This window comes from Alternaria ventricosa (genome assembly GCF_023758065.1).
Source record: "Alternaria ventricosa strain BMP 2768 chromosome Unknown scaffold_27, whole genome shotgun sequence".
Lineage (NCBI taxonomy): Eukaryota > Fungi > Ascomycota > Dothideomycetes > Pleosporales > Pleosporaceae > Alternaria > Alternaria ventricosa.
Window position 1 is genome coordinate 16,975 of NW_026055707.1, and position 26,275 is coordinate 43,249.

General features: G+C 51.9%; 11 protein-coding genes across 11 annotated transcripts; 5 read left to right on the plus strand and 6 right to left on the minus strand.

The window, feature by feature from the left end:
- Nucleotides 1–3,152: 3,152 nt before the first annotated feature.
- On the minus strand, nucleotides 3,153–4,992 carry SUB2 (Suppressor of the cold-sensitive snRNP biogenesis mutant brr1-1; the record flags this gene model as incomplete). Its single annotated transcript, XM_049348004.1, has 4 exons — nucleotides 3,153–3,459; nucleotides 3,512–3,872; nucleotides 3,921–4,337; nucleotides 4,761–4,992. The coding sequence occupies 4 exons, from the start codon at nucleotides 4,990–4,992 to the stop codon at nucleotides 3,153–3,155; spliced, it is 1,317 nt and encodes a 438-aa protein (XP_049194737.1).
- A 407-nt stretch (nucleotides 4,993–5,399) lies between these two features.
- Nucleotides 5,400–5,930, plus strand: J4E93_010120 (uncharacterized protein; the record flags this gene model as incomplete). Its single annotated transcript, XM_049348005.1, has 1 exon — nucleotides 5,400–5,930. One exon carries the CDS (start codon nucleotides 5,400–5,402, stop codon nucleotides 5,928–5,930), a length of 531 nt encoding a protein of 176 aa, XP_049194738.1.
- A 1,457-nt stretch (nucleotides 5,931–7,387) lies between these two features.
- J4E93_010121 (uncharacterized protein) lies at nucleotides 7,388–7,852 on the plus strand (the record flags this gene model as incomplete). The annotated part of the gene is made up of 2 exons (XM_049348006.1): nucleotides 7,388–7,562; nucleotides 7,614–7,852. 2 exons carry the CDS (start codon nucleotides 7,388–7,390, stop codon nucleotides 7,850–7,852), a joined length of 414 nt encoding a protein of 137 aa, XP_049194739.1.
- A 311-nt stretch (nucleotides 7,853–8,163) lies between these two features.
- Nucleotides 8,164–8,516, plus strand: J4E93_010122 (uncharacterized protein; the record flags this gene model as incomplete). The annotated part of the gene is made up of 2 exons (XM_049348007.1): nucleotides 8,164–8,362; nucleotides 8,422–8,516. 2 exons carry the CDS (start codon nucleotides 8,164–8,166, stop codon nucleotides 8,514–8,516), a joined length of 294 nt encoding a protein of 97 aa, XP_049194740.1.
- A 961-nt stretch (nucleotides 8,517–9,477) lies between these two features.
- Nucleotides 9,478–11,457, minus strand: J4E93_010123 (uncharacterized protein; the record flags this gene model as incomplete). The annotated part of the gene is made up of 3 exons (XM_049348008.1): nucleotides 9,478–10,666; nucleotides 10,718–11,136; nucleotides 11,185–11,457. The coding sequence occupies 3 exons, from the start codon at nucleotides 11,455–11,457 to the stop codon at nucleotides 9,478–9,480; spliced, it is 1,881 nt and encodes a 626-aa protein (XP_049194741.1).
- Nucleotides 11,458–11,957: 500 nt separating this feature from the next.
- On the minus strand, nucleotides 11,958–13,007 carry J4E93_010124 (uncharacterized protein; the record flags this gene model as incomplete). The annotated part of the gene is made up of 3 exons (XM_049348009.1): nucleotides 11,958–12,198; nucleotides 12,250–12,789; nucleotides 12,961–13,007. The coding sequence occupies 3 exons, from the start codon at nucleotides 13,005–13,007 to the stop codon at nucleotides 11,958–11,960; spliced, it is 828 nt and encodes a 275-aa protein (XP_049194742.1).
- A 918-nt stretch (nucleotides 13,008–13,925) lies between these two features.
- J4E93_010125 (uncharacterized protein) lies at nucleotides 13,926–17,845 on the plus strand (the record flags this gene model as incomplete). Its single annotated transcript, XM_049348010.1, has 7 exons — nucleotides 13,926–14,361; nucleotides 14,430–14,686; nucleotides 14,737–15,491; nucleotides 16,075–16,094; nucleotides 16,152–16,338; nucleotides 16,403–16,517; nucleotides 16,580–17,845. The coding sequence occupies 7 exons, from the start codon at nucleotides 13,926–13,928 to the stop codon at nucleotides 17,843–17,845; spliced, it is 3,036 nt and encodes a 1,011-aa protein (XP_049194743.1).
- Nucleotides 17,846–17,935: 90 nt separating this feature from the next.
- Nucleotides 17,936–18,597, minus strand: J4E93_010126 (uncharacterized protein; the record flags this gene model as incomplete). Its single annotated transcript, XM_049348011.1, has 2 exons — nucleotides 17,936–18,473; nucleotides 18,548–18,597. 2 exons carry the CDS (start codon nucleotides 18,595–18,597, stop codon nucleotides 17,936–17,938), a joined length of 588 nt encoding a protein of 195 aa, XP_049194744.1.
- Nucleotides 18,598–19,006: 409 nt separating this feature from the next.
- Nucleotides 19,007–19,727, plus strand: J4E93_010127 (uncharacterized protein; the record flags this gene model as incomplete). The annotated part of the gene is made up of 3 exons (XM_049348012.1): nucleotides 19,007–19,053; nucleotides 19,104–19,173; nucleotides 19,230–19,727. The coding sequence occupies 3 exons, from the start codon at nucleotides 19,007–19,009 to the stop codon at nucleotides 19,725–19,727; spliced, it is 615 nt and encodes a 204-aa protein (XP_049194745.1).
- A 220-nt stretch (nucleotides 19,728–19,947) lies between these two features.
- J4E93_010128 (uncharacterized protein) lies at nucleotides 19,948–22,880 on the minus strand (the record flags this gene model as incomplete). Its single annotated transcript, XM_049348013.1, has 3 exons — nucleotides 19,948–21,073; nucleotides 22,086–22,404; nucleotides 22,463–22,880. The coding sequence occupies 3 exons, from the start codon at nucleotides 22,878–22,880 to the stop codon at nucleotides 19,948–19,950; spliced, it is 1,863 nt and encodes a 620-aa protein (XP_049194746.1).
- A 1,915-nt stretch (nucleotides 22,881–24,795) lies between these two features.
- Nucleotides 24,796–25,486, minus strand: J4E93_010129 (uncharacterized protein; the record flags this gene model as incomplete). The annotated part of the gene is made up of 2 exons (XM_049348014.1): nucleotides 24,796–25,429; nucleotides 25,482–25,486. 2 exons carry the CDS (start codon nucleotides 25,484–25,486, stop codon nucleotides 24,796–24,798), a joined length of 639 nt encoding a protein of 212 aa, XP_049194747.1.
- Nucleotides 25,487–26,275: the final 789 nt, after the last annotated feature.

Genomic DNA, 26,275 nt, shown 5'->3' on the forward strand with positions numbered 1-26,275 from the left:
GTCTGAGGTTGAGCAACCCATCAATCTGCACTCCAATAATTAGCTGTCGCTCTTGCCACATTCTAATACGCCACCAGCTGCGTCGACCACTGTCAGCAGCCTGTGATATCGCCGCATGCAGCAGATCCGCGACTTGCTCCTGGATAGGACATCTCGCCAAGACATGCGCGAATCACTGTCCATGATCACTGCTTCCTTCGCCTACTCCGTGTATTCCTACCCGCACAACTGAGCTTCAACAGCTTCACATAATCAAACTGTGCGAGTTTATCTGGAAGCGAAGCCATCGCTCTCGCGCGGTCGACACCCGACCCACTGCGATCGAGATCTCGCTTCAGACGCGACCGCTCCTTCCTCGCCCATCTCATCTCTGCCAGTTGCACTTGCTCGGTGGTCGCTCCTTCTACTTCCGTTACGTATCACATCAACGCTAGCCTTCACTTACTTAGCCCACTCTTTGGACTCGCCCACGGTCTCCTTTCTCACCATGGTACGTCTTACATACAGAAGTTGCCGCGCGATGCCGGTGACTCTGACAGCGGGCGCCAGGAGGCGGGAATCACTACCACTCCATTTCGTCCGTCAACGTTGAAAAGCTTAACGCCTTAACCTAGCTAAGCAATCGCGCCTTTGGTGTTCCCTGCGCGCGGGGCAGGGGATCCCGTATTCGTATCCTCCCGCTGCGTTGGAAGCAGTCGAACTACTAGCAGACGGTGGACGTGGAAAACGCGTCCAGCTAGGAGGCACGCGTTCCGGCCAACGGTCGCTCAGCATGTTCCATAACACGCGTCGTATACACGGGGAGCGGGACAGCCTAGATGTTTCAACCGCTAACACAGCATTCATACGCGCTAACACTACAGTCAAGACGCCACATGAATGCGATCGAACATGTATGGGAAATGGCGACTGCGATTTTGCAAGCCTGCCTATAATGCAAACCCCTACCATATGCGGTGAGGCAACCGCTTTCGGAACGCGATCTCAAAATAGATCCCTTCCCCTCTGCCCATCACTTTACACGCTGCCTGAAGCTTCATCTGCAAAGGGGCGACACGGCTCGCTCCATTATCAGCAAATCGATTTGACAGACGTCTCGCGATAGTCACTGCATTATTGAAACACGACTCTGCATCTCGTTACCTCTTATCGAATCACAAACTATGTGGCTTTAGCCTTCTGACATTTCGCTACCCATGTCTCATTTCAACCTCACTAACCGCTTCTGAGATCCTCGCTCGTGCTCCTGAGCGCCGCCCCGCCACGCGAGTCACTCTGCTCTTGTTCCTGACATGTGGCGCCACTGCGGCCCGGCAATGTGCGCGGCTGCCGAACAAGGGACTGGGTCGCCGCTGTCGATCTTCACATCACGAATTTCCGCAATAGAAATATCGAAATAGCAACGCGGTGATCATCGCCTTATGTTGAGCCCGACCTTATGGATGGTGGTCGCGATACGCGGCAGGCCCCTCCAAACCTTTGTCTCCCGCACACACCGCCTACCAACTTTACCAACTTCTGTCTGTCGGCTAAAGAGAGACCAATAGTCCCTGATGTTGACAAAATACCAGTGATCTTCATTTCACCAATCGTCTCGTTTAGGGGCACCCGCGGCTCGTATCGCTTGCTCGGAACTTGTCGCAGCCGTGCTCTATGCTCCGCAACCATATTTTGACGTCTATCAAATCTTATTGATGTGATATGCAGGTACGGACATGCCGTTGATGCTCGAACGGGAGTTGCAGAAGCGAGATGAGCTTTGGTAGCAGCCCTTGCCCGTGAGAGCGTTCAGCATATGGAACCCGCAGGCATCCCGCCAACTTTTCTCCGCTGACCTGCCGCACCAACAACTGTGCTCATATCGGATATGAGTAATCTATGCGATACCCATAGTATAGCCAGACGTAGTATACACCAAGTGGAGAGCGAATCTTATGTCATGTTCTGGTTATGTATCGGCTCGTAGATCGGTACATGTTCCCCGTGAACATATAGACTGGGGGCTTGCTTATAGCTGATATGCGGCTCGGGGCCCGCGATCTAGAGAAGAGAAGCTGTTTCCTGATCTACATTCGTAAAGCACAGTCTCTGTCGCAGCGACTCTATCATCCTCGCTACAAGATTGGCCGACTATCTTACAAGTTCTTCAAGAGGATTACATGAGTCTGGTAGGCACAACACGAAATACCGAAGCCTTCAAGCTCATGGTAGGATCATGCCGTTTCCGAAACCAAGCCATTGCTAGAATCTGTAGTCGCGTTTGCTGTATGGTGTTCTGACTGGTCGGTTCCAAATGGAACATTAACACGAAACTCCACAGCTTTTCGACACTGCTCAGAGTAGGCTGAACGTCTGTCGCATAGTGAAACCGCTTATAAATTCCCCGCACAACCTCGAGAGCAAGCAAACATGTATCTAGCAGCCTTTCCCTACAGAATCACGTCTCAGCCCTCGGTAACACCATGAAAGAACACTTCAAGCACACCCGACTCCCGTCCCACGCGTTCGGTAACCCATCCACAAGCCATCTGTACTTTTCTCTACCAAAATGCACATATGCCCTTTTCAGACAACTGATCTACAGACCCTGAAGCGACGATAGTCGCTTACTGCGGCAGTAGCCGTGGTTGAGGAAGAAGCAAACGGGAAAAGCCCTCTTCTAGCCTGCACGCTCGAGCACGAATGAGCCTATAATTAGGAATACGCTGAGAGAGACAGAGCTTCGGACTCCGATGTCCTTTCCATTTCTTCTTTGGCACGCGGCACTCTTCGGAAGCAGGGCGTGTTGGGCCTGCTTCTGCGATTGCCCGAGCCGAGAGAATGTCGTGCTCAGCCAAAGCAATGCGGGTAGGAGAAAAAGGAACGAGGTACACTGTCATGTTCGTGCGTGATGTCTAGAGCGTCGGAACGTTGAGATCACATTTGCGCAAAAGAAGTTATTGTGGACAGAAGATTCGCATATCAATTTCTTTGGTTCCTCTCATAGCGAGATAATAACTCTTGAAGACTGGAATTCAGAACAGCCTTCACCAACTTAAGAACCACCTTGCGCCGTTGCTTACGTGTTCATTGCACCGAAGGTCAATCGTGACTTTTGTCCAAAAGAAAGAACCCTCTCCTGCACCTTTTCCGTCACTCCGTCCGGGCGGATTTTAGTTGTCCATGTAGGTGGACGAGTTGATACCATCCTCGGGGAACTCAGGAAGCTCGACCTGGAAGCGCTCTTCGATCGACTTGAGGACAGCCTCGTCGTCTGGGCTGCTCACAAACGAGATACTGAGACCCTTGGTTCCGAAACGACCGGCACGACCGACGCGGTGGAGGTAGGCATCGGCCTTGTCGGGCATGTCGTAGTTGATGGCCACGTTGATGCGCTCGACGTCGATACCACGACCGAAGATGTCGGTGGAGACACAGATACGGGTCTGGAACTCCTTGAACTCCTTGTAGCGCTTGATACTAGAAAAGAATTAGTTTTGAGCTAGCGAGTGGAGTACAGTTGAGTACATACCGCTCTTCTTGGCTGATGCCAGAGTGAACAGCAGTGCTGGGGAAGTTGCACTCGCGGAGAAGCTTGTCGAGCTCGGAGCAGCGCAGAGTGGAGCGAACGAAGATGATGACCTGGTTGAACTCCAAGCTGTCGAGAAGGTCGTTAAGCTTGCGGTTCTTCTCCTTCTCGTCAAGCTTCATGTAGTACTGCTGGAGACCGTGAAGCGTCAACTTCTTCTCGTCATCGACGTAGATCTCGAGCGGGTTCTGCATGAACTTCTTGCAAACAACGCGCACCTCCTTGTTGAGGGTGGCGGAGAACATCATCACCTGCTTGTGCTGGGGTGTAGCGCGGAAGATGGCTTGAACGTCGTTGCGCATGTCTGCAAAGGGTTAGCGGAAGTCGGCCAGGACAGACGGTTTGTACTAACCGGGCTGGTCCAACATCTTGTCGCACTCATCGAGGACGAAGTGCTTCAGGTTGGCGAGGCGGAGATGCCTATCGCGGACGAGGGCGTTGATACGACCGGGAGTACCGACGATGATGTGAGGGTGAGTGTCCTTGTTGCTAAGGAGCTCGATGTCCTTCTGAACGGGAGTTCCTCCGTAGAAGACACCAACCTTGACGTCAGGCAAGAACTTGGCGAAGCGGTTGTACTCGTTGCGGATCTGGTAGGCCAACTCGCGAGTGTGGCACATGACCAGGATAGTGGCGGTACCGGGCTCGGGCTTCTCGTCCATCTGCTGAAGGGTTGCGAGAACGAAGACGGCAGTCTTTCCGAGACCAGACTTGGCCTGGCAGAGGACATCGTTTCCTAGGATGGCCTGGGGAATGGTAACTTGCTGGACTGTAGGGCACACGTTATGTCAGAATGGTCTTTAAAACGGTCGAAACGAAGCGTGGGAAGCGAAGCGTCCGTCCATCTTGTGTAGCCGAGGTTTTCCATCTAGCGCGCGTGCCAGTCTGTCTATCCTCCCCATACGCTCAATGGTGTGCCTCCTCCTGTACACCTGCAACATGCACTCCTCCTCTGAAACCAGTCCTTCGGGACCACGGTAGTGGGCCAATAGGCACCACTGGCTTCTCAATGCATATACCGGTGCGCCTGCGAATGCAGTGCGCGTCGACGCTCGTTGGTAGCGGAAGGCACTCGGTCCCTCGCCACTTTGCTCGAATATAGACAGACCAGGCCGCATTACAGATAGTGCTCGTTTCGTAGATGGACAGACGCTTGTAGGTGGATAAGGCTGAGGGGAATTATTAGACTAACCCTCGGAAGGATGTTCGAAGCCACAGTCCGTGATTGCTCGTACGAGCTCGTCCTTGAGCAAGAAGTCGCGGAAACCGGTCGAGTGGATGCCGACGTAGCTGCCCTTCTTGTCGCCTGCAGCATCACCGGCGGTGACGCCGCCCTTGCTTGCAGCTGCGCTGCCGTTGGCGGGCGCATCAGTCGTCTGGATCTCCTCGTCGGAGTAGTCGATGAGATCTTCCTCGTGAGACATGATGGATTATGTGTCCGTGTAGGAGTGTGTGTGGTGTGTAGAGTCGGTGATTGCGCGTGTCGCAAGTAAGGCTGCCAAACAAAGTGGAGTCGCGACGGTACCGAGGCGAGGTATTATACTAAGAGCTACGAGTAGAAGAGATCAGCAGTTGTTTCGCGATTTCACGGTAACGCGAATTCGACGAGGTTGCTGTGGCTTGAGAGGTTCGTGGTGGGCGGTGGACAAGAGCGTTCGCCGGTTGCTCATGTCGAGGTAAAAAGCTCGGGGCGCCTTGCTGGGCGCGCACTAGGCCGCAAGCGGACTGCTCTGAATCACGACCCACCACTGCCAAATCCTCTGATCTTCTATCACCTATCTGTGAAATCGTAAGCTACGTACAAGACCAGACGACAATACAGCGCAGCATCATGAGCAAGGTCAAAGCACCAAAGACGAAGGGCATCCCGAACAAGCATCTGCACGCCCGCTCGACTTTTCTCTACCAAGCAGCCACCTATCTGACGCTGCAAACGGCTACGCAAGAGGACGTCGCAGCTGATGTCGCAGGAGACAAAGACAATGGATCGATCGAGACCCCACGACATTCGCCGCTGGCACTCGAACTCGGATCCGATCTTCAACAGGTATCACGGAAAGGCCAGCTACGGCTGGCTGTCGACTTGAAGCGCTCCATGTGCAAAAGCTGTAATACAGTCCTTGTTCCTGGACGCACTCTTACTCAAAACATTGAGAACCCCAGCAAAGGCGGTAAGAAGCCTTGGGCAGATGTACTCGTCGTTACTTGTCTCATTTGTGGCGGCAAGAAGAGGTTTCCAGTGGGCGCAACAAAACAACTCAAGAAGGCTAAGAGGATGACAACCCATACAAATTCGTTATCAAAAACTGCTTCGGAAGATGGCCAATACTCAGAAACTACCTTTGCGACGGCCACTGACTGACTTGACGTCACGGTGCGATTTATTCCGCTCATTTACTACATGCCATGCCGGAATCGCTCAATTGAGGAACCCATGAAGGCCTCCAGAACTCCCAAATCGATTCACCAGGGAAGATCTGAAAGCTGCTATGGCTCAGACCGCAGAGATCACAGTGAAATACACAGGAGCATTTGCCGCCTCCCAACTATGCTCGCTCCACGCACGTCCAGTTACGCCACGAGGGGATCTAAAGTTTCGCCTGGACAACTTCTCCAGTCAAAAAGCCGAGCGAAAACATCGCATGAGAACAACTTGATCTTCACCAACCGTTCTCCTCAACGTAAACGGTCATGGATAGTCAAGCTCACAAGGAAAGTATCTCGCCTCTCCAGTCTCTGCCACAAGAGATCCTGTCAAGCGTCTGCAGTTACCTACCGCAAGGGGCTCTCTACCAACTAACCCTCGTCAACAAAGATATCGGTCAGCGCGTAGTACCAGCCCTGTACAGTTCCTTCAGCCAAAATGGAGGCGACAGCATGCAAGTTCGACAGTACTTCAGAACCGCGGTGCGGGAGCCTGAGTTAGCTGAGCATCTTCGCGAGGTTACTATTCAGGGTTCTATCAGGATAACCCACAAGCAAATGCGGAAATGCCTCCAGAAATTGGACAAAGATACCTGGGCTCATCGGCTTCACGAACAACACCCCCGTCTCGCTTACGAATATTTTCCGTATGGACCAGACCTGGCCATTGCTCTGTTACTGAGCTTGGAACCCAAGATACACTCTATTCGTGCTCTGCATCCTCCGAACCCCATAAAGAAAGGGAACACATTCAAACTCCCTATCTACCTCGAACCCATTCGGGGCATTCTGGCAGCAGGTTCTCCACTACCGCAATGGACCAATGATCTATCCACGTTAGAGATCACCGTTCGGACCATATCATGGCCGTGTATTGCCCCACTGTTCCGGCTACCGGTACTCAAGACGCTGATCCTGAACGGTGGAAGCGATTTCAACGATGCAGAAGACGACAATATGAACCACATGACTGCTACAGAGCTAGGAGCTTCGATGCAATCATGGCCAATAATAGCTCCGACTCATTCATCCCCGGTCGAGGTGCTTGACTTTGGAAGGTGGGTGGGCTCCTTGACGACGATTGCAATAGCTGTATCTGTTTGCAAATCACTGCGTGTCCTACGACATAGCGATTGCGACAATTGGGCGGCAGCTCATCATTTGCATTTACTCCAGCAGTTACATGAGCATGCGAGCACGCTGTCCACCCTCAAAACGTGCTGCTGGCACGCCCCCAAGAGCCCTTCAACTAAAGATGTGGTACTGGCGGACTTCACTGCTCTAAAAGAGCTCGAGGTGCACTATTCTCATGTCGAAGACGACCTCCTACCGCCAAATCTTTGCCGGCTCGTCGTATGCGCAACTACTCGCGACAGGAAATGCATCATAAAAGACATGGAAACACTAGCACAAAAGCTCGGCAAGCGATCAAACCTCGACGCAACACTGAAGTATCGGCACTACAGGAAGTTAGACTACAAGCTTCCAAAACTAAGCGAACTGCCATCCATATTCGCCATGTCAGATCTCAAGCTATCGCTTTACGTGTATTCTGATGTCGGCTCATCATGTAAGTTGCCCGTAGCAATGTCTCTTCAGAACGAGCTAACAGTCAGAACAGGGTCCTTGATCGCCAAGTTCGACAACAGTGCTGCACGGTTATCGCAGAGGCCTAGCAACATAGTCTCAAATGAGCTGAGAACTTGGTCGAAGCGATTAGATTCGACGTACAATTACCGGGACATTGTGCTCGAGGAGATCAAATGTATGGTCGGAAAGCACGAGAACCTTTGGAAGAGCAACGACTACGATCTTGACTTCATGCTACCTTATCTATCTAGAAACAGGTACAAGGCCTGAGGAGAGCAGTCAGTTAATACGAAAACGTGGGCGGAAGGGTTGATCTGTCACGGATTGGAAGGTGGATTGGAAGAGCACTGAATGGTAGCTCTTTCTCCAAACTTGACCTCGTTCTGAAAACATCATCGGCGCTATCTCTATGATCATCGCCTACTTACCTTCACCACCTACTACCCACCACTTCTTCCTAATCGCTCGTGAAAATTCTAATACCGACTCATAAAACGCCCACCTATTGACCTGCCACCCCTTCCGCCCCAAGACCCAGGTTCTACACATCTCAGAAACAGCACCTCCTGGTACCGAAGGCCATGGCATCCAACAACGTTGAAGACTTCAACTCATCAGCTGACTCCGAATTTCACGAGGAATACCACACCAACGAAAACGTCCGCAAGACCAGCAAAGGGAAGACTATGCTCAAGATATGCATCCTCGTTCCCTTAACCCCCTTCATAATAGCCGCGTTTGCGCTCGATGTGGGGCTCGATGTGGGAAAAATTCTCGCAGGTGAGCAAACTGCCATACTGCACTTTATGTTACGACTTTTTTGCTAAACTAGTACCTAGAGTCGCTTGTAGAAGGTGGGCAGTCAGTCAAAGGCCGGATACGGGCACACCAGGATGCAAGGGCCAGAAAGTGGCTAGGAGAAGCTGTCACTTGAGTAAGCAAGAGAGAGGAGTTCAAAGGGTTTGCTCTCGATTCAGCTCTCTATCATGCTGCCGTGTCAGCTTAGTCTTCCGCGGTACGGCTATACATCTCTTTGACGGAACGAGCCCTAAGACGAGAATGGAGATAAACATCGATACTGCGTTGTACCTAGGCTGCAATCAAGACGCTTAACTGTGCAACTAAAGCCTAGTCTACAATCGTAGTAAGAGCCTTGTGCTGTGTCCTCCATTCGGTTCACTTTCACCACTCATCATTCACATCTCACAGGCTGCAGCTTCTTCAAAAGCCACTAACAAACTATAGATCATATCACCTCAGCGACCTCTCCCTTGACACTTCAAAGCTTCGCATCCTACCTACAACAACCTGGAAAACACGAAGATGAACTATGGTCCGCCACCCCCCGGAAGCGTTCTGCCAGCTCCTCCCCATGGCACTGATGGCGGGGGCTTGGGTGCTTATTACGCCCATCTTCATCGTTGCGCCGTTTGCAGCTGCCCCCGTTTTTGCGCTCGCACAAATCTGTAGTGGTAAAATATAAGCCCTCCCTTTGCTCACATGAAGTCGGGTACTAACAGTTTGAAGTTCCAATCGCTACGGTCATCAATGCGATGTGTGAAGGAGTCGTTTACGCTGCCAAAGCAGCAAAGAAGGAAAGCTTCAACGAATACGAGGGACAGAAGTGGCATCACTGGCAGGGATATCCCGTTGACACTATCATTTGCAACGTTGATGGGGAATGTGTGGAGATCAAGATACGGGAGCGAGACGAGTAGATCATCGCCATTACGAAATGGAGGCTACAACGGGCAAATCTCTACTCCAATTGCCAGACTTGTCTACAAGTACGGATATAAAGGTCGATGTGAGCATTTTCGATTGGAAGATGATCACATCCAGTTATATGTACACGCAGTCTATCCATGTGGTATATAACAAATGTATCCCATCTTCTACAACCCCAACACACCCCTCAACCCCCTAACCTTCCCCCTCAAATCCCCATACCCCAACCAAACAATCCCCTCCGCCATCTTCCACGCCTTCTCCCCCGCCCCCTCCCCTCTCAACGGGATATCCATAGGCGGCGGAATCGCCGTCTTAATCCCCGCCCAAGCCCACCGATCCCTCGTAATACTCTTCTGATTACACAGACTCCTCAGTCCCTCTTTACCCGCAAAGCGACCATACCCACTACCCTTTGTACCGCCAAACGGCATCTGAACCATGTAGTAGACTGCAAAGTCGTTGACGGCAACCATGCCGGCTTGTAGGGAGCGGACGACGAGTTCGAGGTCGCGGGTCGAGGTACCGAAGACGGAGGAGCCGAGGGCGTAGGTGGTACTGTTGGCGATTGTGATAGCGTCTGTGACGGATTCGGCGCGCATGAGGAGGAAGACGGGGGCGAAGAGTTCGGTTTGTGCGATCTTCATGGTTGGGGTTACGTCGGCGATGAAGGTGGGTGTGAAGTAGTGGCCTTGGGGGTGGTCGGGGTGGGTGTAGCGTTTTCCACCTGCTAGGAGGCGGGCGCCGTTGTTGACGGCATCTTGGATGAGCTCTTCGAGCTTCGTGTAACTCGCGTCGGAAATCGATGCGCCGATGTCGATGGGTGTGTCTGAGGTGTTGTTGAGAATGGAGCCTGGGCGGAGTGCCTGGATCTTGGGTGCGAGGTACTCGATGAAGCGGTCGTAGACTTTGGGCAGGGCGATGACGCGCTCGATGCCGATGCAATTCTGGCCTGCAGACTGGAATGTGCCCCTCATGAGGATACTGGCAACGCGCTTGAAGTCGCTGTTGGACAGATCATCCAGTACTATTGCCGGGTCTTTGCCGCCCAATTCCACGCACACTGGTGTCAATGCCTTCGCCGCCGATGCGCAGACATGGTGGGCTACCGGTCGTGATCCAATAAAGGTTATGTGTGATATCGACGGGTGCGAAGTAAGGTGATCGGCGACGTCAGGCCAGCAGACGACAGACTGGACAATATCGGGCGAGTGACCGCATGCTTCGAGGGCGCGAGTAGCAATCGAAGCGAAGTATGACGAGGACCAGGCAGTTGCTTCAGAGCCTTTGACGATGATGGCGTTGCCGGCGAAGATGGATGCTATTACGGGGCTTATAAGGTTGTGGAAGGGGTAGCTAGAAGCCTGTTAGCCGCCATGATGAGATTCAGTGACCTTTGACACTTACTTCCAGCTCACGCAAGCCGCAACGACGCCCAGCGGCTCATAAACAACCTCATTCCACTTGTACATCATGAGGAAGTTTGTGTCCCTCTTCTCAGCCTTCAGGCTCTTTTCGCCATGTTTGATCGTCCACCTCAGCTTTTCTACCGTCACCAGGATCTCGCCCAAACTCGCGTCCACCATGGTCTTGCCAGAGTCCAGACATGCGACTCGCGCAATCTCTTCTTGGTTCTCCAGAATGAACTTAAGCATAGTGCGCAGCACCTTTCGCCTCCTGAGGAAGCTTGTCTGAGCCCATTGTACCTGGGCTGCCTTGGCTTTGGCGATTGCGCGGTCGATGCCGTCGGCCGTGGAGGGGTTGATGCGCCCAAGGGCTTCACCAGTCGCGGGAGCGTAGCATTGGATCAGGGAAGAGCCCGGTACCTGCTTAAGTCAGCTACCGAAATCAGAACATAGGGAGTTTAGTTGTACCTTCAATTGCGGCTTCTCAAGCACCTGGCCCTTCCATCCTCTGCGTGCCTGCTCAGGTGTGTCGACTTCATACTTGACAGGCTCCTCTGGATCAGCACGACAAGTAATCCATATAAAAGAGAGCGCAGCTATCCAGAGCGCGCCATACAAGGCGACATTGAAGTCGTTGTCAGCGCGTGCGGTAATGCGGTCCATGTTGCCGATGACGGTCTGACCAGATGTCGCGTGGTCCAAGAAAGTCCGATCCTGGCCGCCTGGACCCTGAAACGCCATCCCAACGCGGATGCGCTAAGACGCGTGGTCATCTGAAACTACTGCAGGCGTCGAGGGCAAACTTCACCGAACGAATCACTCCTCCACCTCATTTCCAATTCCCATACTCACGCTCGGTCAGAAAATCCCGAACGAATTGCATAGAGCTTCTTACTTACGCTGTTGGGCAATTTAAAAGAAGTGTTGATTGCAGTGGAAGACGTCCCGTAGCCACTCAGCGCACTCCTCTGTGAACGGTCGTCTATAAGCTTCTGTGGCAGCTGCATGAGTCGCGTTCTTGACTTCATCAGAGTTCAATGTCTTGCCGCGACATCTGCAATAGTGAGCAGTTCGTGCTAACGTACAATATGATCGTCAAGAAGAGTAGGAGTTTCACTGGTGGTATTGTTCGTCATAAGATTTGATCTCATATATCATACATCCCTCATAGCCATGATTCCCTGTCCGTGGGCCTTGGTACTCTTCTGATCCTCGGATAACTTGACTCTTTGAACCCGCATTTATTTAGCGTTGTTCTTGGGCGCCTCGGTAGGTGGTCCGTCAGGCGTGGTGTAACACCTGGTCATGCCACCATCGATGACGAAATCGGTGCCGTTGACGAAGCTGCTCTCATCGCTGGCGAGGAAGAGGACACCCTGAGCCTGCTCTATGGCCTCACCGAAGCGACCAGTGGGGAAGTGGACTTCGCGACGGTGACGCTTAGCCTGGTCGTCACCAAGCCAATCTTGCAGGAGTGGTGTGCTATTCATGTTAGTATGTCATGAGTAGCACGTTGGTTGGGAAAGAACCTACTTCAACGGAGCTGGGCATAGCGCGTTGAACCTGAAGCCCTCACGTGCGTGAACCATAGCCAACTCCCGTGTCATAGCCAGTACGGCACCCTTGCTGGCGGTGTATGCGAGCTGTGGGGTTGCGCTACCGACCAATGCGACAACGCTGGCGGTGTTGATGACACTGGTCTTCTTCTTGCCGTTCTTCCTGAAGCTGTTGACTGCGTGCTTGCAGCCGAACCATACACCCTTGACGTTGATGGCTTGTGTCAGGTCCCAGATCTTCTCGGGTGTGTTGACAGCGTCATCGTCGTCTGAGTGCATAATGCCTGCGTTGTTGAAGAGTACATCCAGACCACCCCATGAGTCCACGTGCTCAACCATAGCCTGCACATCGGCCTCCTTGGAAACATCGGTAATCTTAGTCTCGACCTTTTTGGCCTCTGGAACAATCTCTTTCAGCTTGGCCGAAGCCTTCTCCAGGGCTGGGCCGGAAATATCAGAGAGAAGAACATTGGCGCCTTCCCGAGCAAAGAGGATGGCAGTCTCGAGACCGATACCGCTAGTGATTGTCAGTACGTATGCGGCATGATTCTGCGTGTGCTGCTCCCCGCGTTGAAAAATGATCACATTGGCGTTGAAGCCAGTAATGAAACATGGTCAAAAGGGTATATGACTGCAAAAGAAATGCTGATAGAAAATCTGTCGTGGGACGTGCGGGATCGGTGCTTACCCAGCGCCTCCAGTGATGATGCAGTTCCTGCCTTCAAGACGACCCATGTTGAATGTTTGGTCTGGTTATTGTGCTGATAGAAGTGTAGTGAAGGTGCTGCAATGCGGTCAATGGATATGAAGGGTGAGGCAAAGTTTTGTGGAAGCTGTGAGATATGACTAATATTTTGCTAGAGGAAGCGTCATGAGAACAACACGCGGGCCTGTGAATGGGGAAGGTTTGCCAAAGGCGCAAACAGTGCCAGTCTCCACACTCACCTATGAATCGGACTTTGCAGTGCGGGCTGGCGTATGAGGAGCGTTGTCGGAATGGAGAGTGCGAGGAGATGGAGATGACGAACGGGTAGTCTCGGACAGCGTGCAAGTCATTCAAACATCAAGGGTCCCGAAATCGGCCCATTGCATTGATAGACTACGATAAGGGCGGGCTATCGCGTTGGCGGCTGTCATCTTTGGGCACACGACGAAGGAGCGGTGGGCGAAGGCACGATAGCAGCCTCGAATTAACATCTGTCCTACACGGCATGGATGCGCCAAACGCCGTTAGACGTCAGGGCTGATGAAGTATGGCCACTACCCCGCCATGATGGATGACGTGCGTGCGTGCCCGTCTCTTGCATGCCGGCGCATCATCACGTTGTCGCATAGGGATTCATGTTGTCGCATTGGGAGGGTGTCGAGGTGTCGCGTAGGAGAGATAGCACACACACGCGTGACTATGCAAGATATAGCCTGTACGCGCATGCAAGGCCAGGCTATGATGTCGTTGGATGCATCGCAGCCCGCATCCCGATAACCCCTCATTGGCCCACCCCAGCTGTCCCGCCTATCGCATCCTAAACGCCTTGGGCCCTTAAGCTCTCTATCCGCGCAAACCTGATTGCGACGTGATATCTCTTACCAACGACACTCCTTTCACTCGTACGCTTCAACAGCTACATCTCTCCAGCCCCCTCCATCCTCACCATGGCTGCCGAATTCGATGCCTCCAAGCTGACGGCCGAGCAACTGCCCGAACTCCTCAAAAATGACCTCGCAGTCAAGGTCGCAGGCATCGATGTCGACGGCGTGTTACGCGGCAAGCTCATGGCCAAGAAAAAGTTCCTCAGCATAGCCAACGAGGGCTTCGGTTTCTGCAGCGTCATCTTCGGATGGGACATGCACGACCAGACATACTTCAAGGAGCTGGCCATCTCCAACAAGGAGAACGGATACCGCGACTTGCTCGCCATACCCGACCTGACGTCCTTCCGGAGGATACCATGGGAGGACAACGTGCCCTTCTTCCTCATCAGTTTCCACGACCCGGACACCAAGAGCACCCTCAGCGCATGCCCGAGGAGTCTGTTGAAGCGCGCCGTGGACAAGCTGAAGGAGAATGGATATGGCGCGATGGCTGGTGGTGAGTCCAACGCCAGTTGAAGAGCGGGTGCTGCGCGTCGTCAATGAAGCTGATGTGTTACTGTGTAGCCGAGTATGAGTTCTACCAATTCCGCGCGCCCCAGAGCCACGATGGCTCAGAGAGGAACACATCGAGCACCGCCGCCTTCTTGCGCGACAACCCCGTCAACTCGCTCCCAAGTCTTACCGAAGGCATGTTCGGATACAGCATCACGCGACCCGTTCACAACCAGGAGTATTATTACGGCATCTTTAACACATGCGCCCAGTTTGGCTGCGGCATCGAAGGATGGCATACAGAGTCCGGTCCGGGTGTCTTTGAAGCGGTGGGTCTATCAACTCGTGGGCACAGGCAAAGCAGACTGACACAGCATAGGCTCTCGAATTCGGAGAGATCCAGCAAATGGCGGACAAAGCGTCGCTCTTCAAGCTTGTCGTCAAGTCTCTCGGATCCAAGTACGGCATAACACCGTGCTTCATGGCAAAGCCGCGTGAAGGCCTCCCAGGAAACAGCGGTCACATGCACGTTTCCATCGTGGACAAAGAAAACAAGAACCTCTTCTACAGAGGCGAAGAGGACAAGAACGCGCCATACTCAGACATCGCGTACCTTTCGGACCTTGGTCGGCATTTCCTCGCAGGTTTGATCGACGGTCTCCCCGACATCATGCCTATTCTAGCACCCAATGTCAACAGTTACAAACGGCTGGTGGAAAACTTCTGGGCACCCGTCACTGTGTCATGGGGTCTCGAACATCGCGCAGCGTCCATCCGCCTCATCTCCCCTCCTACCTCTTCTGGCAAGGCAACACGCTTTGAAGTGCGCGTGCCAGGCGCAGACACAAACCCACACTTTGTCCTTGCTGCCATTCTAGCTCTTGGCTGGCGAGGTATCGAGAAGAAGATGGAGATTAGCATACCGCCCCTAGGCAAAGGCGAAGATGTTGGCGGAGAAGCGGACAAGGGCGAGCGCCTAGCCAAGAGCTTGAAGGAGGCCACAGAGCGGTTCATGAGGAAAGAAAGTGTTGCGAGAGAGGTATTTGGCGACCAGTTTGTGGACCACTTTGGCGGTACCAGGCAACACGAGATTAGGCTGTGGGATGAAGCCGTGACTGACTGGGAAGTGAGAAGGTATATCGAGACGGTATAAGTTCTTGATCGTGATTGAGGTAAGATTAAGGAAAGAGGTGGAACCTCTTACTATGTAACCTACTGTTGGCTCTATGATACCACATTCCTATCCGCGACACGCGTTATCTTGCATTGATCAATGCCCTTTCCAAGAGTTGAACACCAGTCCCAAGACTCGAATGCGAGTAGCACCGGAAGTATTGACGCCCAGAGGAATACATCCGGGAAAATTTCCCGGTGCGTCATTAGCGGCAACGAGAAGTCACACTACACATGCAACTACCTGATCCTACCAAGCACTCCAAGCTTCGCTAGAACACACGAGGCTACTCTTCGGCGGGCACTGCGCCGAAAACTTGAGGTCTGGGGTAGATCGCCGCTCACGATGCGGAGGTATTTCATTGCGGGTGCAATTATCCGGCTCAGGCGTGCGGGAATCTTGGAAGGTATTTAAGTCGATGTTAAGTTGAGGGCGAAGTCGTCCTTGGATGCGCCTGTGTTGTGTATAGATCAAGATGAAGGTAATCAGCTTCGTCGTAGCGTATCTTGCCACGTGTGTAAGTGCTGCAGTAACGAAACGTAGCAAGACAGTACTTTCTCCTAGTATGTCAATCATGCTTTCGTACTCCATGTTGCATGTCTTCTAACAGTCCCAACCAGACGCACAAGACCTGTTCGATTGGTCTATGCACATCCAAGATAACCGCTATGACGCCTCCTACAACTTCATCCAGTACTCTGACAAAGGGCCATGGTCTGTTCGCTTCACAGCATGGTACGTAGCCGGATTATTGCACAGAAACCAGGGAGATGATGTGAAGCATGCAGAAGCCTCTATCAGGAATATGTAGGTATCATTCGAACATAGGAGAGTCGAACGAAAAGAAGCTCGAGACTGACAATGAAAACAGACTGGCCTGCCAAATGACAGATGATTTCGACGCTCCATGGTACGGAACATACAAGCTATCCCCCGATGAACCAGATCCAACGCCCGATTCAGGGTTATACGTACCGAAGATATACGTACGTTGACCAGCATCTAATGTCCTCCTCCCAACCCTCAAACTAACAGAAACCCTCCAAAGACGACCTACGACCCCAACTGGCGCGACTTCATCGGCACACAACTAATCCAAATCCTCTCCGAATTCTCGTCCCTCCTCGCCCCCTCCCTCATAACCTCCATCGAAGATTCGCTCGAAGTCGCCGCCGTGGGCAGTATGCGCCGCAACGGCACCTACCCCACAATCGACGACAACCTAACAATCGGCTACACAAACCCAGCTATGATGCGCGCTCTCCTCTGCGAATACATCGGTACACGTCGATCTAACAACACGTATCTTTCGTTTGCGGAAGACCAAGGAAACAAGATATTGCAGTTATTCCAACGAGAAGGCGCGGAGACGGTCAGCGAGTACAACGCGCCTACGTACTACGGAATCGATGTCTGGGCCATGGGCGCACAGATCAAGTACGGGATTGGTAACTTCAGCATGACGCAAGCTGCGAAGTATATTCTGCCGCGGATGATGGGTGATTTAGCGGCTCATTATAATGGGTATTTGGGAAATGTGGTCGGGCCGTATGATAGGGCGTATACGAGGGATATCACGCAGCATTCGTCTGTTTTGTCCTTGGTACTGTGGGGTCTCTGGGGCAGGGAACGGACGAGCCAGCCGAAGAAGATGGAGGGGGATTTACTGTTTGATGTTGCGCAAGGAGCGGCTATGGCGCTTGTTTTGGGGGGTGTGGAGGAGCTTCTACCAGCGCATGTGGAAGAGGCGTTCACGACGAGGGACTTCATTGGAGAGTCAAGGTGGCTGAACCGAACGGTCTGGGATGAGCTCGAGGGAGGTGAACCGAGGATCGCGTCGAGTTGGGTGAGCAAAGAGTTGATGATTGGCGGGCAACAGGTGGATGAGGACGTGAATAGAGGGGATCAGTTCGTTCCTGCTATTGTGCATTGGGCGGGTGATAAGGAGCATAAGCCTTATCCGCTTAACACCTTCTTCGCCCTTTACCCGTCTGCGTCGTCGATCCACGCTGTCGCATCGCCGAATCATCTATCTGTTAGCTATCCCAACCGGACGCAAGAAGGAAGCGATATCTTCACGTTTGCGCTGTCGAATGTGCCGCCGAGTTGGACGCTGGGAACCGGAAGACGGATTACGGGATTTGAGGATTTGCCGTGTGTGGATATTGAGATCGAGGCGGGGGGCTTGGTGAAGCAGAATGTGACGTATGGAACGGCGCTGAGGAACCACTTGTTCTACAATATTTCGTATGTGGTTCCGGAGGATTTCGAGGGCGTGCCGAGGGTGGATTTGGATATCAAGTATACGTGCTAGCTAGCTGGCGACGTATAATATATCATGACTACCCGTTCGAGAAGGCGCTTATCTCCGGCATTGAACTTGTCGTGGTTTATGGCTCAAGCATCAGACCTCTTCCATAGCATCCTTCTCATGCTGCCCAAAGAGTTCTTCTACCAACCCAACAAACTCGGCCATGGCATCTTTCTCCCCCTCTTTTCCCTCCCCTTCTCTTATGCCCTTCAACTCCTCCATCGCGTCCTTGTCTCCCTTCTTCTGGGTCCAATACTCTTCCTTCTTCTCCTGCCCTCCATTCCAGCCTCCGCGTCCACCCCTCCATGCCCCTCGGCCCCTTCCTCTCATACCTCTTCCTCGCGAAGCGTTCCGTTCGAGCATGCGCCGCCGACTCTCAGCTTCGGGATCTGGTTTTATGGTCTTGGCGTATACGCGTTGGAGTGTCGGGAGTAGTGTTGGGTGTGTTTTGAGTAGCTCTTGAAATTTAGGGTTCGTTGCTAAGACAGAGAAGTCGGTGCGCGTCTTTAGGTAGCGCGGTACTGGAGCAGGAGGTGGTGGTTGTGGGAGAGCGGGCTCTGCTGGCTTCGTGGCGGCCGATGTGGTTTCGGGATGTGTTGTTTTGTGCGATTTGAAGCATGATAATGAGCAGCTGTATGCGATCAGTGTTGTAGATCCGAGAGATCAAAAATGGCAACGAACTATGGAAGCGCGCAAGTCGGGCACTTGTATTTCTTGGGCTCTGCGTTGCAAACGCCGCAGAGAACTTCTGACATTGTGCTATTTGTTGGCGGGGGTCGCAACTTCAAATTTAATAAGGAAAAGACGAATGTGTGTCGTATGAATGGTGGTGCTGGGCGTGTCGAAGATGACGTCCGCAATCACTCGCGACTTTTGCGCTCCAAGACGCGTTCCCAATCGGGCTAAATCCCGCGGCGAACTTCCATTGCTCATCACTCCGCCGAGGTTTCGTCCATTGGCTCGTTGACTCTTACAACACAACAATACAACATGTCTGCCGCATCGCCATTACGACAACTTCCCTCACGGTCGCTGGGATCCTGGACTTGCCTGTCATGCTCTCGCTCGCTCAATAGGATCCCGCGCGCCCGCAATCCCGCCTTGACCGCACGAAGATGGATCAACAGCACAAATCCCGCGCGGCAGCATGGCACCGTGCCAAGAATGGACCAGATGCATGCGCAATATAAGATGAAGAACCGCACAGTCATGTACGTGCAAGGTTGTGTTGGCAGAAAGCGCAATCGCTGACCGAGTATAGGAACTATGTCTTCAGTGTAATAATAGGCTTCACAGCGCTCAGTTATGGCTCAGTACCGTTTTACAAGATGGTATGGTCATAGATCATGACCTTGTCGACAAGAACCCAATCTCACAAATTCTATAGATCTGCCAGGAAACTGGTTGGGGAGGCCAGCCCATAAAGTCAGCGGCCCACGGCGGCGATACTTCCGTCGATCCCTCCGAGCGCCTAAAGCCCGTCGAACACCATCCACGTATCCGAATCACATTCAATGGCTCCGTATCCGACGTCCTACCGTGGAAGTTCGTTCCTCAACAACGCGAAGTCCGAGTCCTCCCCGGCGAGACTGCCCTCGCTTTCTACACCGCGACCAACAAATCGTCAGAAGATATCATTGGCGTAGCTACATATTCTGTCACGCCAGGACAGGTCGCCCCATACTTCAGCAAGATTCAATGTTTTTGCTTCGAAGAGCAGAGACTAAATGCTGGGGAAACGGTGGACATGCCCGTCTTCTTCTACATCGATCCCGAATTCACAAAGGATATTAACATGAAGGGCATTGAGACCGTCACACTGAGCTACACGTTCTTCAAGGCGAAATACGACAAGGATGGCCATCTGACGCCTGTCCCTATGTGAGGGGGGTGGGGTATGTACAACATTTGTATGCATCAGTATGCATCAGTATGCATCAGTATGGGATAAGGCTTCTCCGCACATGCAGGCGAAAGCACTGTTTCCAATCAATGTATCATTACGCCTAGTCATGAGGTCTGGCAACAGTTGGATAGTAGACATCTCACTGCATGGTTACCAAAGCACTGAGTTCGTAACAGGCATTACGGTATACGGTATTGGATTAAACAATCGAAAGCGACCTCCACAGTCTCGACAGTAGCGACGACGAAACAACAACGGGTTCTCCATGTTCCTCTGACCCTGCTCTCGGTGCCATGTCTTCGTCTGTCTCTGACACCATCGGTGTCTCCAATGAATAGACGTTCTTCATCAACGGCCTCCATTCTTCCTCCATCCGGATGTGATTGCTTGCAAACTGCCACAAAGTTCCTGTAATACACGCGTGTTGGAGGCCTAGTGGATGTGCTGTCTGCAAAACCCTTTTGTAGATTTCCATTAACGTGTAGGTCTCCTCTAACTTGGTGCAGTTGACGAAGCCATAGTCGAGGCTCACTTCCGGAACGGGCGGATACTTCACTGGGTCTTCGATGTCAAGGAACCATTTCAAATCCCACACGGAGAAGCGCGAGCCGGAAAAGAAGACCTCCAAGAGTGGCAAATTGGATCGAAGAGTCTTGAGGCCTTTCGAATCCATGAGCTGTATGAGTGTTCCCGCTTCGTACGCTTTCCAAAATTGCGTCAATCCGACAGGTGAGTTGTGGTCCCTTCGGCTGTTGTAGAACTCGTAAAAGTAACTGCCATCATCCTCAAGAAGGAGAAGCTGGTAGACTTGCAGGAGTGTGTTCTCCTCGCTCTTTCCACGACAGGTCACAAACCCAAAAGAGTACCAGTTTTGTTCGATCGGATTCGGCGACATCTGGTGAGACACTTGAGCCAGCAAGGTGAAGCTATCCCGCTTGGCTTCAGGCGTCAACTCATCAAGCGCTCTGTTGCGATCTTCGATATCCAAATACGGTCTGGCTTTAGCAAACATGCTTGCGACGAGGTTTTGCGTCGCCTGTTGTTTGGTCGTGGGCCGCTCGAAGGCAGGGAGGTTTTTCAAGAACCAAGGAAAGTAGCCTCCGCGGGAATCTTCAGGAAGGCTGTAGAAGAACTCCTTGATCTTCTCGGTGAGGATACCTTCGATACGCCAGTTATGGAAGTCTTCCGCTGAGAATCTGCCGGACAGATAGAGACCGGCATATACACCAAAAAGGTATGATCTTCCTTGACCAAACTCCACACCGTTGAACCCAAAATCTTCCAAAACATCTTCTTCCTCTGGTATGAGGTCTTCTACTAATGATCTCCATAAGAAATCAGCTGTCGTGAGCGGGCGTTTCGAGCAATTGAACACATGCCGCGAAGGCATCTTGTCCTCACAACGCTCGCTGCAGAAAGAGTCCTTGTTGCAGAAACCGCATCTTCGAGTCGTTCGCTTGTAGCATACGTCACACTCTCGGGCCGTATCCCGTCCGTCAGAGGGGGAGTATCTATACTGGGCTGATCTGGTTGGGTTTTCGCCTCGTCTGTGACGGTTAGACAGGGGCCTAATACGAGCAGGAACCGGCGACATCGAGAATTTGCAGCATCACTGACCTGCGGAATCTTTCTAAAACTTTCTCGTGTACACCTTTTGCTTCCATTTGGTCGATCTGCGATCTTCTTGATGGAGTCTTTTCCGGCCACTTACTCACGATACTACTTCCGCCAACTACCGAAGTTCGTTCGTGTCGAATATGAGTCTCGATCGACTCCTTGAGCTTTTTCTTGAGCTGCTTTTGGACCGACACGAGAGCTCTTGCGATGCGATCAGACTGTCCCGGCAATAACCCCTCTGCATTTGGTACGGTCCACGGTTTGAAAAGACGTCCATGGCATCCTCTCGTAGTAAATCGCCCATATGCCTGTATGAAACGACTACACATGAAACAGCTCAATTTGCTGCACCCAAAATATGGAAACAGATCCGACTTCACCGATTCGTTCGCAGCCAAAGCTATCAGCATCTGCACCTCGGCGTGCACGTTGAGGTTCTGCTTTTGCAGATTCTTGAACCTCTCTTCAGTCTTACCGACGGTCCAATCATTACCCAGGACTTTCTTCATTATGTTAAGATTCAAGTCCAACTTAAGCATTCCCAAAGTTTGTTTTAAAGTTGCCGGTCGTTGAGGTGGTTTTGGAGATACAGCAGGACGGGGAACGAGGACGAATTTGATGTGCCCAAAACTTGGCAAAGTCTGGGCTATTTCGATGAAGGTGCGATACGCCACGCGAACACGGGAGAAAAGGCAGATGCTGATCCACAACGTTCTCGACTTCAGAGTCGAACTCGCGCCGCTATTTAGTGCCTCTTCAACGGCAGCTTCCCGGCGCAGGTCGTACGACGCCACAATCAGCTTTGTGTGCTTATTGAAAGTACTGATGTCACTCGGCAGGCTATTGAACAGAACGTCACGCAAGGCGGATAGCTCTGCATCGACGACTGACCGATCTGGTGTCGTGTTGGCAACATGTCGCGTTTGTTCAGCGTCGTAAGCTTTGAAGCTTTGCCTCAGGTTGGGAATATAATCCTGTTTGATGCGGCTACTGTGGTACGAAACCATGTGTTCCCATAGGAGATCCTTGGAGTCCTGGACTATGAGCACGAGCCTCAGTTAGCGCGCGAGCGCACATGGCAGAGTTACGGAACTTACCGCCGTTGTAGGACAGAGAACTCAGTATCTCTCCCAATCTTTCGAAAACAGGACGATCGCCATTGGAAAAGCCGTCGTTGCGAGCGAGCCAGATGACGACGTCATTCTCAGCCTCTTTCATCGCCGAGCAAGCAACTGCTGTGCCGCCCTTTTTGTTCGCGGCGAACCCAGCCACGGCATCGAGAAACCGCTTCTTGAGTTTACCATGACCTGAGTCAGATATCTGGTTTGCCAAAGCAGTGTTGACGCTACGAGAATCCTCATCTTCTTCGTCGTTGACCTCCGAATCTAGCTCAGGCTCAGTGTCGAATTTCACAGTAGGCTCGACTTGGCCGCCATTGCGAAGTGAAAGAAGGTTCGCGAGTGAATGGAAGTGTGTCCGATTCAGTTCCGGGCGGCTCCAGTCAAAGTTCTCCATCACTGTGAGCGGTGGTGTTCATCAGCGTGATGCTGTGAAGTGTTATCGTGCGGGGAACCTTGTGACACGTTACTGAGCTGCCGTTAGTCAGCTATGCAGCTCGTCCTCGCTATTCAGCGAATAGTAACCGATTGAAATGTTGTCATAGTAAAGTCAAGACAGCGGTTGCTAGAGACGATCGATACGTACCGTATAAGTTATGACTGCGCATTGAGGCTAAAACCACGAGACGTCTCCAGGGCAAGGAACAAGCTATCAGGTAATGAGGCGAGTTATTTTCAGGCTTTAGAAGGCAATAAACTTTAGGGAAGTACAACGGTAATTGTCTCTTTTCCTCTAAACCCTTGTTTGTCTGATCAGCTTCTGGCATGTGTTGGGTCAGCCCAACTACTCACTCTAGAACCATGCCAAAGTGGCTGGCAGTCAATCGCTGGCCTATCTCACTCATTCAGATAGGAAGCGAAGTGCAGTGAAATTACAATGAGTGTTTGGGGCCTTTGCCGAAGTGCTATTGTTTAACAGTGCTACACCCTACTATGCATCATTCACCTCTTAAGAGGCCAAGCCACCCCGGACCTCCGAGTCCTTCGCGATTCTTCCATTGATTGACACCGTTCCCCCTGACGGTTGGAGTACCACTATCAACCCTTTACTTAAAGACTCCATACACCTCCCTATGGAAACTCACGTAGAAGAAGAAGAGCTTCGGGAAAGCTATTACATTCATTGCCGCAACAGGGGCTACACCGTCGAAGAAGCCTCCGAACGCAGCCTCAATTACATCAAACGTGTCCTCAACGCCGATTCTCTTACCTCAAAATGGTACCTGGAAGAGCTAGATCAAGCGAGTATAGCGCACCAGAACTATTCATCGTCTCCACTCTCGTATGACGATGACCCGCCGATGCATAGAACAAGGAGAGCCAGAGATGGCAGTGGATACGATGCTTTCAGTGGGATCTCCGGTATGATGTGGAGTCTTCTTGACGACAATGACAGCATATTTGCAGAGCCGCGATCGCAAGCTGAAGTAGACTGGAGCATACCAAGTGTACCAGAATATTGCGCTCCTCAGCACATCCCCTCCCATTACAACTACCAGGGCAATGTTCAGGAGCCGCAATGGCAACACGCGGAGGATCGGAGTACGCCGAGCTATCGCCGTCCGGATTACATCCCTTCTGCCTACGACTATCAGAACCATGCTCAACCATCGCGAGGAAACTCCGATAGATATACTGCTAGAGATTCTGGCCTGCAGCGTTCATCCTCTTATAACCCTCGTTTTCATGCATACAGCTGGTCTTCCTCCTGTAATAGAGACCGCAAGCCACATCCAGGCTATCGGCGTTGGACTGCAGAGTCGAGTCAACCCATGTACTCTTCCTCACCACCAAGCTACACATTCTACTCGTCGTCTGATTCGTATCCGACCAATTCTTCATACTCTTTCCGCCCCGGCGCTCCACCTAGGACCTCCTATGTACCACCACCACCAGCATCATCATCTCAACGCCCAGTCACGCCGCCTCCACAGGGCATCAAACCCGCAACAGACCTTTACATCGTACTTGGTCTTAGCCGAGGTGCCACAGCTGCGGATATCAAGAAAGCACACCGTTCTATGAGTCTAAAGTGGCATCCTGATCGCTGTCGTGGGCAAGATAAGAAGAAAGCTACCGAGAGGATGGCGGAGATTAATCAGGCGAATGATGTATTGTGTGATGAGGTCAAGAGAAAGTTTTATGATAGATGGGGGGTGTTGCCTAGTGAGGTGTAGAAAAAGCAAGAGACTTTCACAAATATAGATTCCCCAATGGAGTTCATTGATAGTACGGGCTGGGAGGCCCTCCAGCGTGAAGCTCGAGCCATTCGAAAGCCGTGATCTCACAATGAAAAGCATTTAGCCCTACTCTTACTCAAGGTACGATTCGACGCCAGGTTCAGGTCTGCCGTCCGATTTACGAAGACACAGCAATAGCTTCATTGCATCAGCCAAAGCCTCCCGCGGATATCCGTCGATAAACTGCATCCAGCCATATCCGTCTTTTGAGTCATCGTAGGCTGAGTGCGCAAACCTGTCAGCAATTATGCGCCGAACAGGAGATCCTGAAGGTGTGCCTTCATAGACGATGCTGACACTCTCTGGTCCCATACTCCAGCGCGAACTCCTTTGGGCGTCGAATATGGCCTTCACTACTGCATTCTTGTACTGAGTGTCGATGATCTTCTCCCCGAAGATGTATGCTTCGGCGAGTAGACAGAAAACTTTCTCCGCTTCTTCGGCCTTCTTTTCAAGCTTGTCGGCTCCAGCTTCGTAAAGTTTGATTGCTATCTTGTCGTAGTATAGCCACTTGATGTAGTCGATGACCGTGTTCGCGGAATCCTCCGGAAGAGTGACGACGTTCTCTTCCCGATTGGTCCACTCCGGCTTTATTGCGTTCTGAAGAAAGCCCGAGCTCTTACAGAGAACACCGCGGTGAACGTTGAGACGTACCGTCTCCCCAGCGCAGCTCGGGACTACCAACTGAATGATTAAGTCTGTCGGACTACGTCTGTTAGTGACTGTGAGTAAATTCATGGACTGCAGGGTATAGTCACTCCATTTTGGCCGCTACGTTGGATTGACAGTTGGTGAGTACGGATGCGCGTACTGCCGTAAAGTGTTGAGTTGTTGCTACGGGAGTGCGAGAGAGCGCGACGACGAGGGTAAAGTGAGCTGCTTGTCTGCAGGGAAGGTGTGATGTGACGCAATGTCTGGGTGCGCGGCTAACGATTGTCTTTCACACAGTGTGAGCGCGAAATCACTGCATTTACGGTGAGTATGATGTCTCAGAACGAAGCGTTGCTTTTGTCTTTTACTGACGTGTAATTTGGTTGATCCACATCGTCCCATGCCGTAGCGCGCAGCACCAGGGGGTCGATAGGGCTGAAACAGCGTATCATTGCCGTGAAGTGCTGTTAGGGGCCTATTATCTAAAGTTTAGCTAACAGAAGCATATTATTGTTAACATTGTGACTTTAGACGATAGCTATTTTCTAGCTTATATATTGTACAGGAGACGCTTTTAAAGCTCTTTTAAAGGTAATAGAGGTCACTTCTAAGTGCTTTTGCATAGATTCTAGTAAGGTATGCTAAGCTTTGGACGTGCCTACGCTCTAGATAGGTGAATGTTCTACGTTCTTTACTGCAAGTACAGTTAGGAGGTGCAGCGCGTTAACAATATATAAGACTCCTTTTTGCAGCTACTCCTGACGTCTCTTATGCTTGTTGTTAACAGCGTTAGTGGTGTTGTTGACGTTCTTAGTGCCCTCGTAAGTTGGGATAGAAGGCACTACCTGCATGCTTTAACAGGCTCGAAATTTAACATTAATTACGCCCCTAACATCTTTTA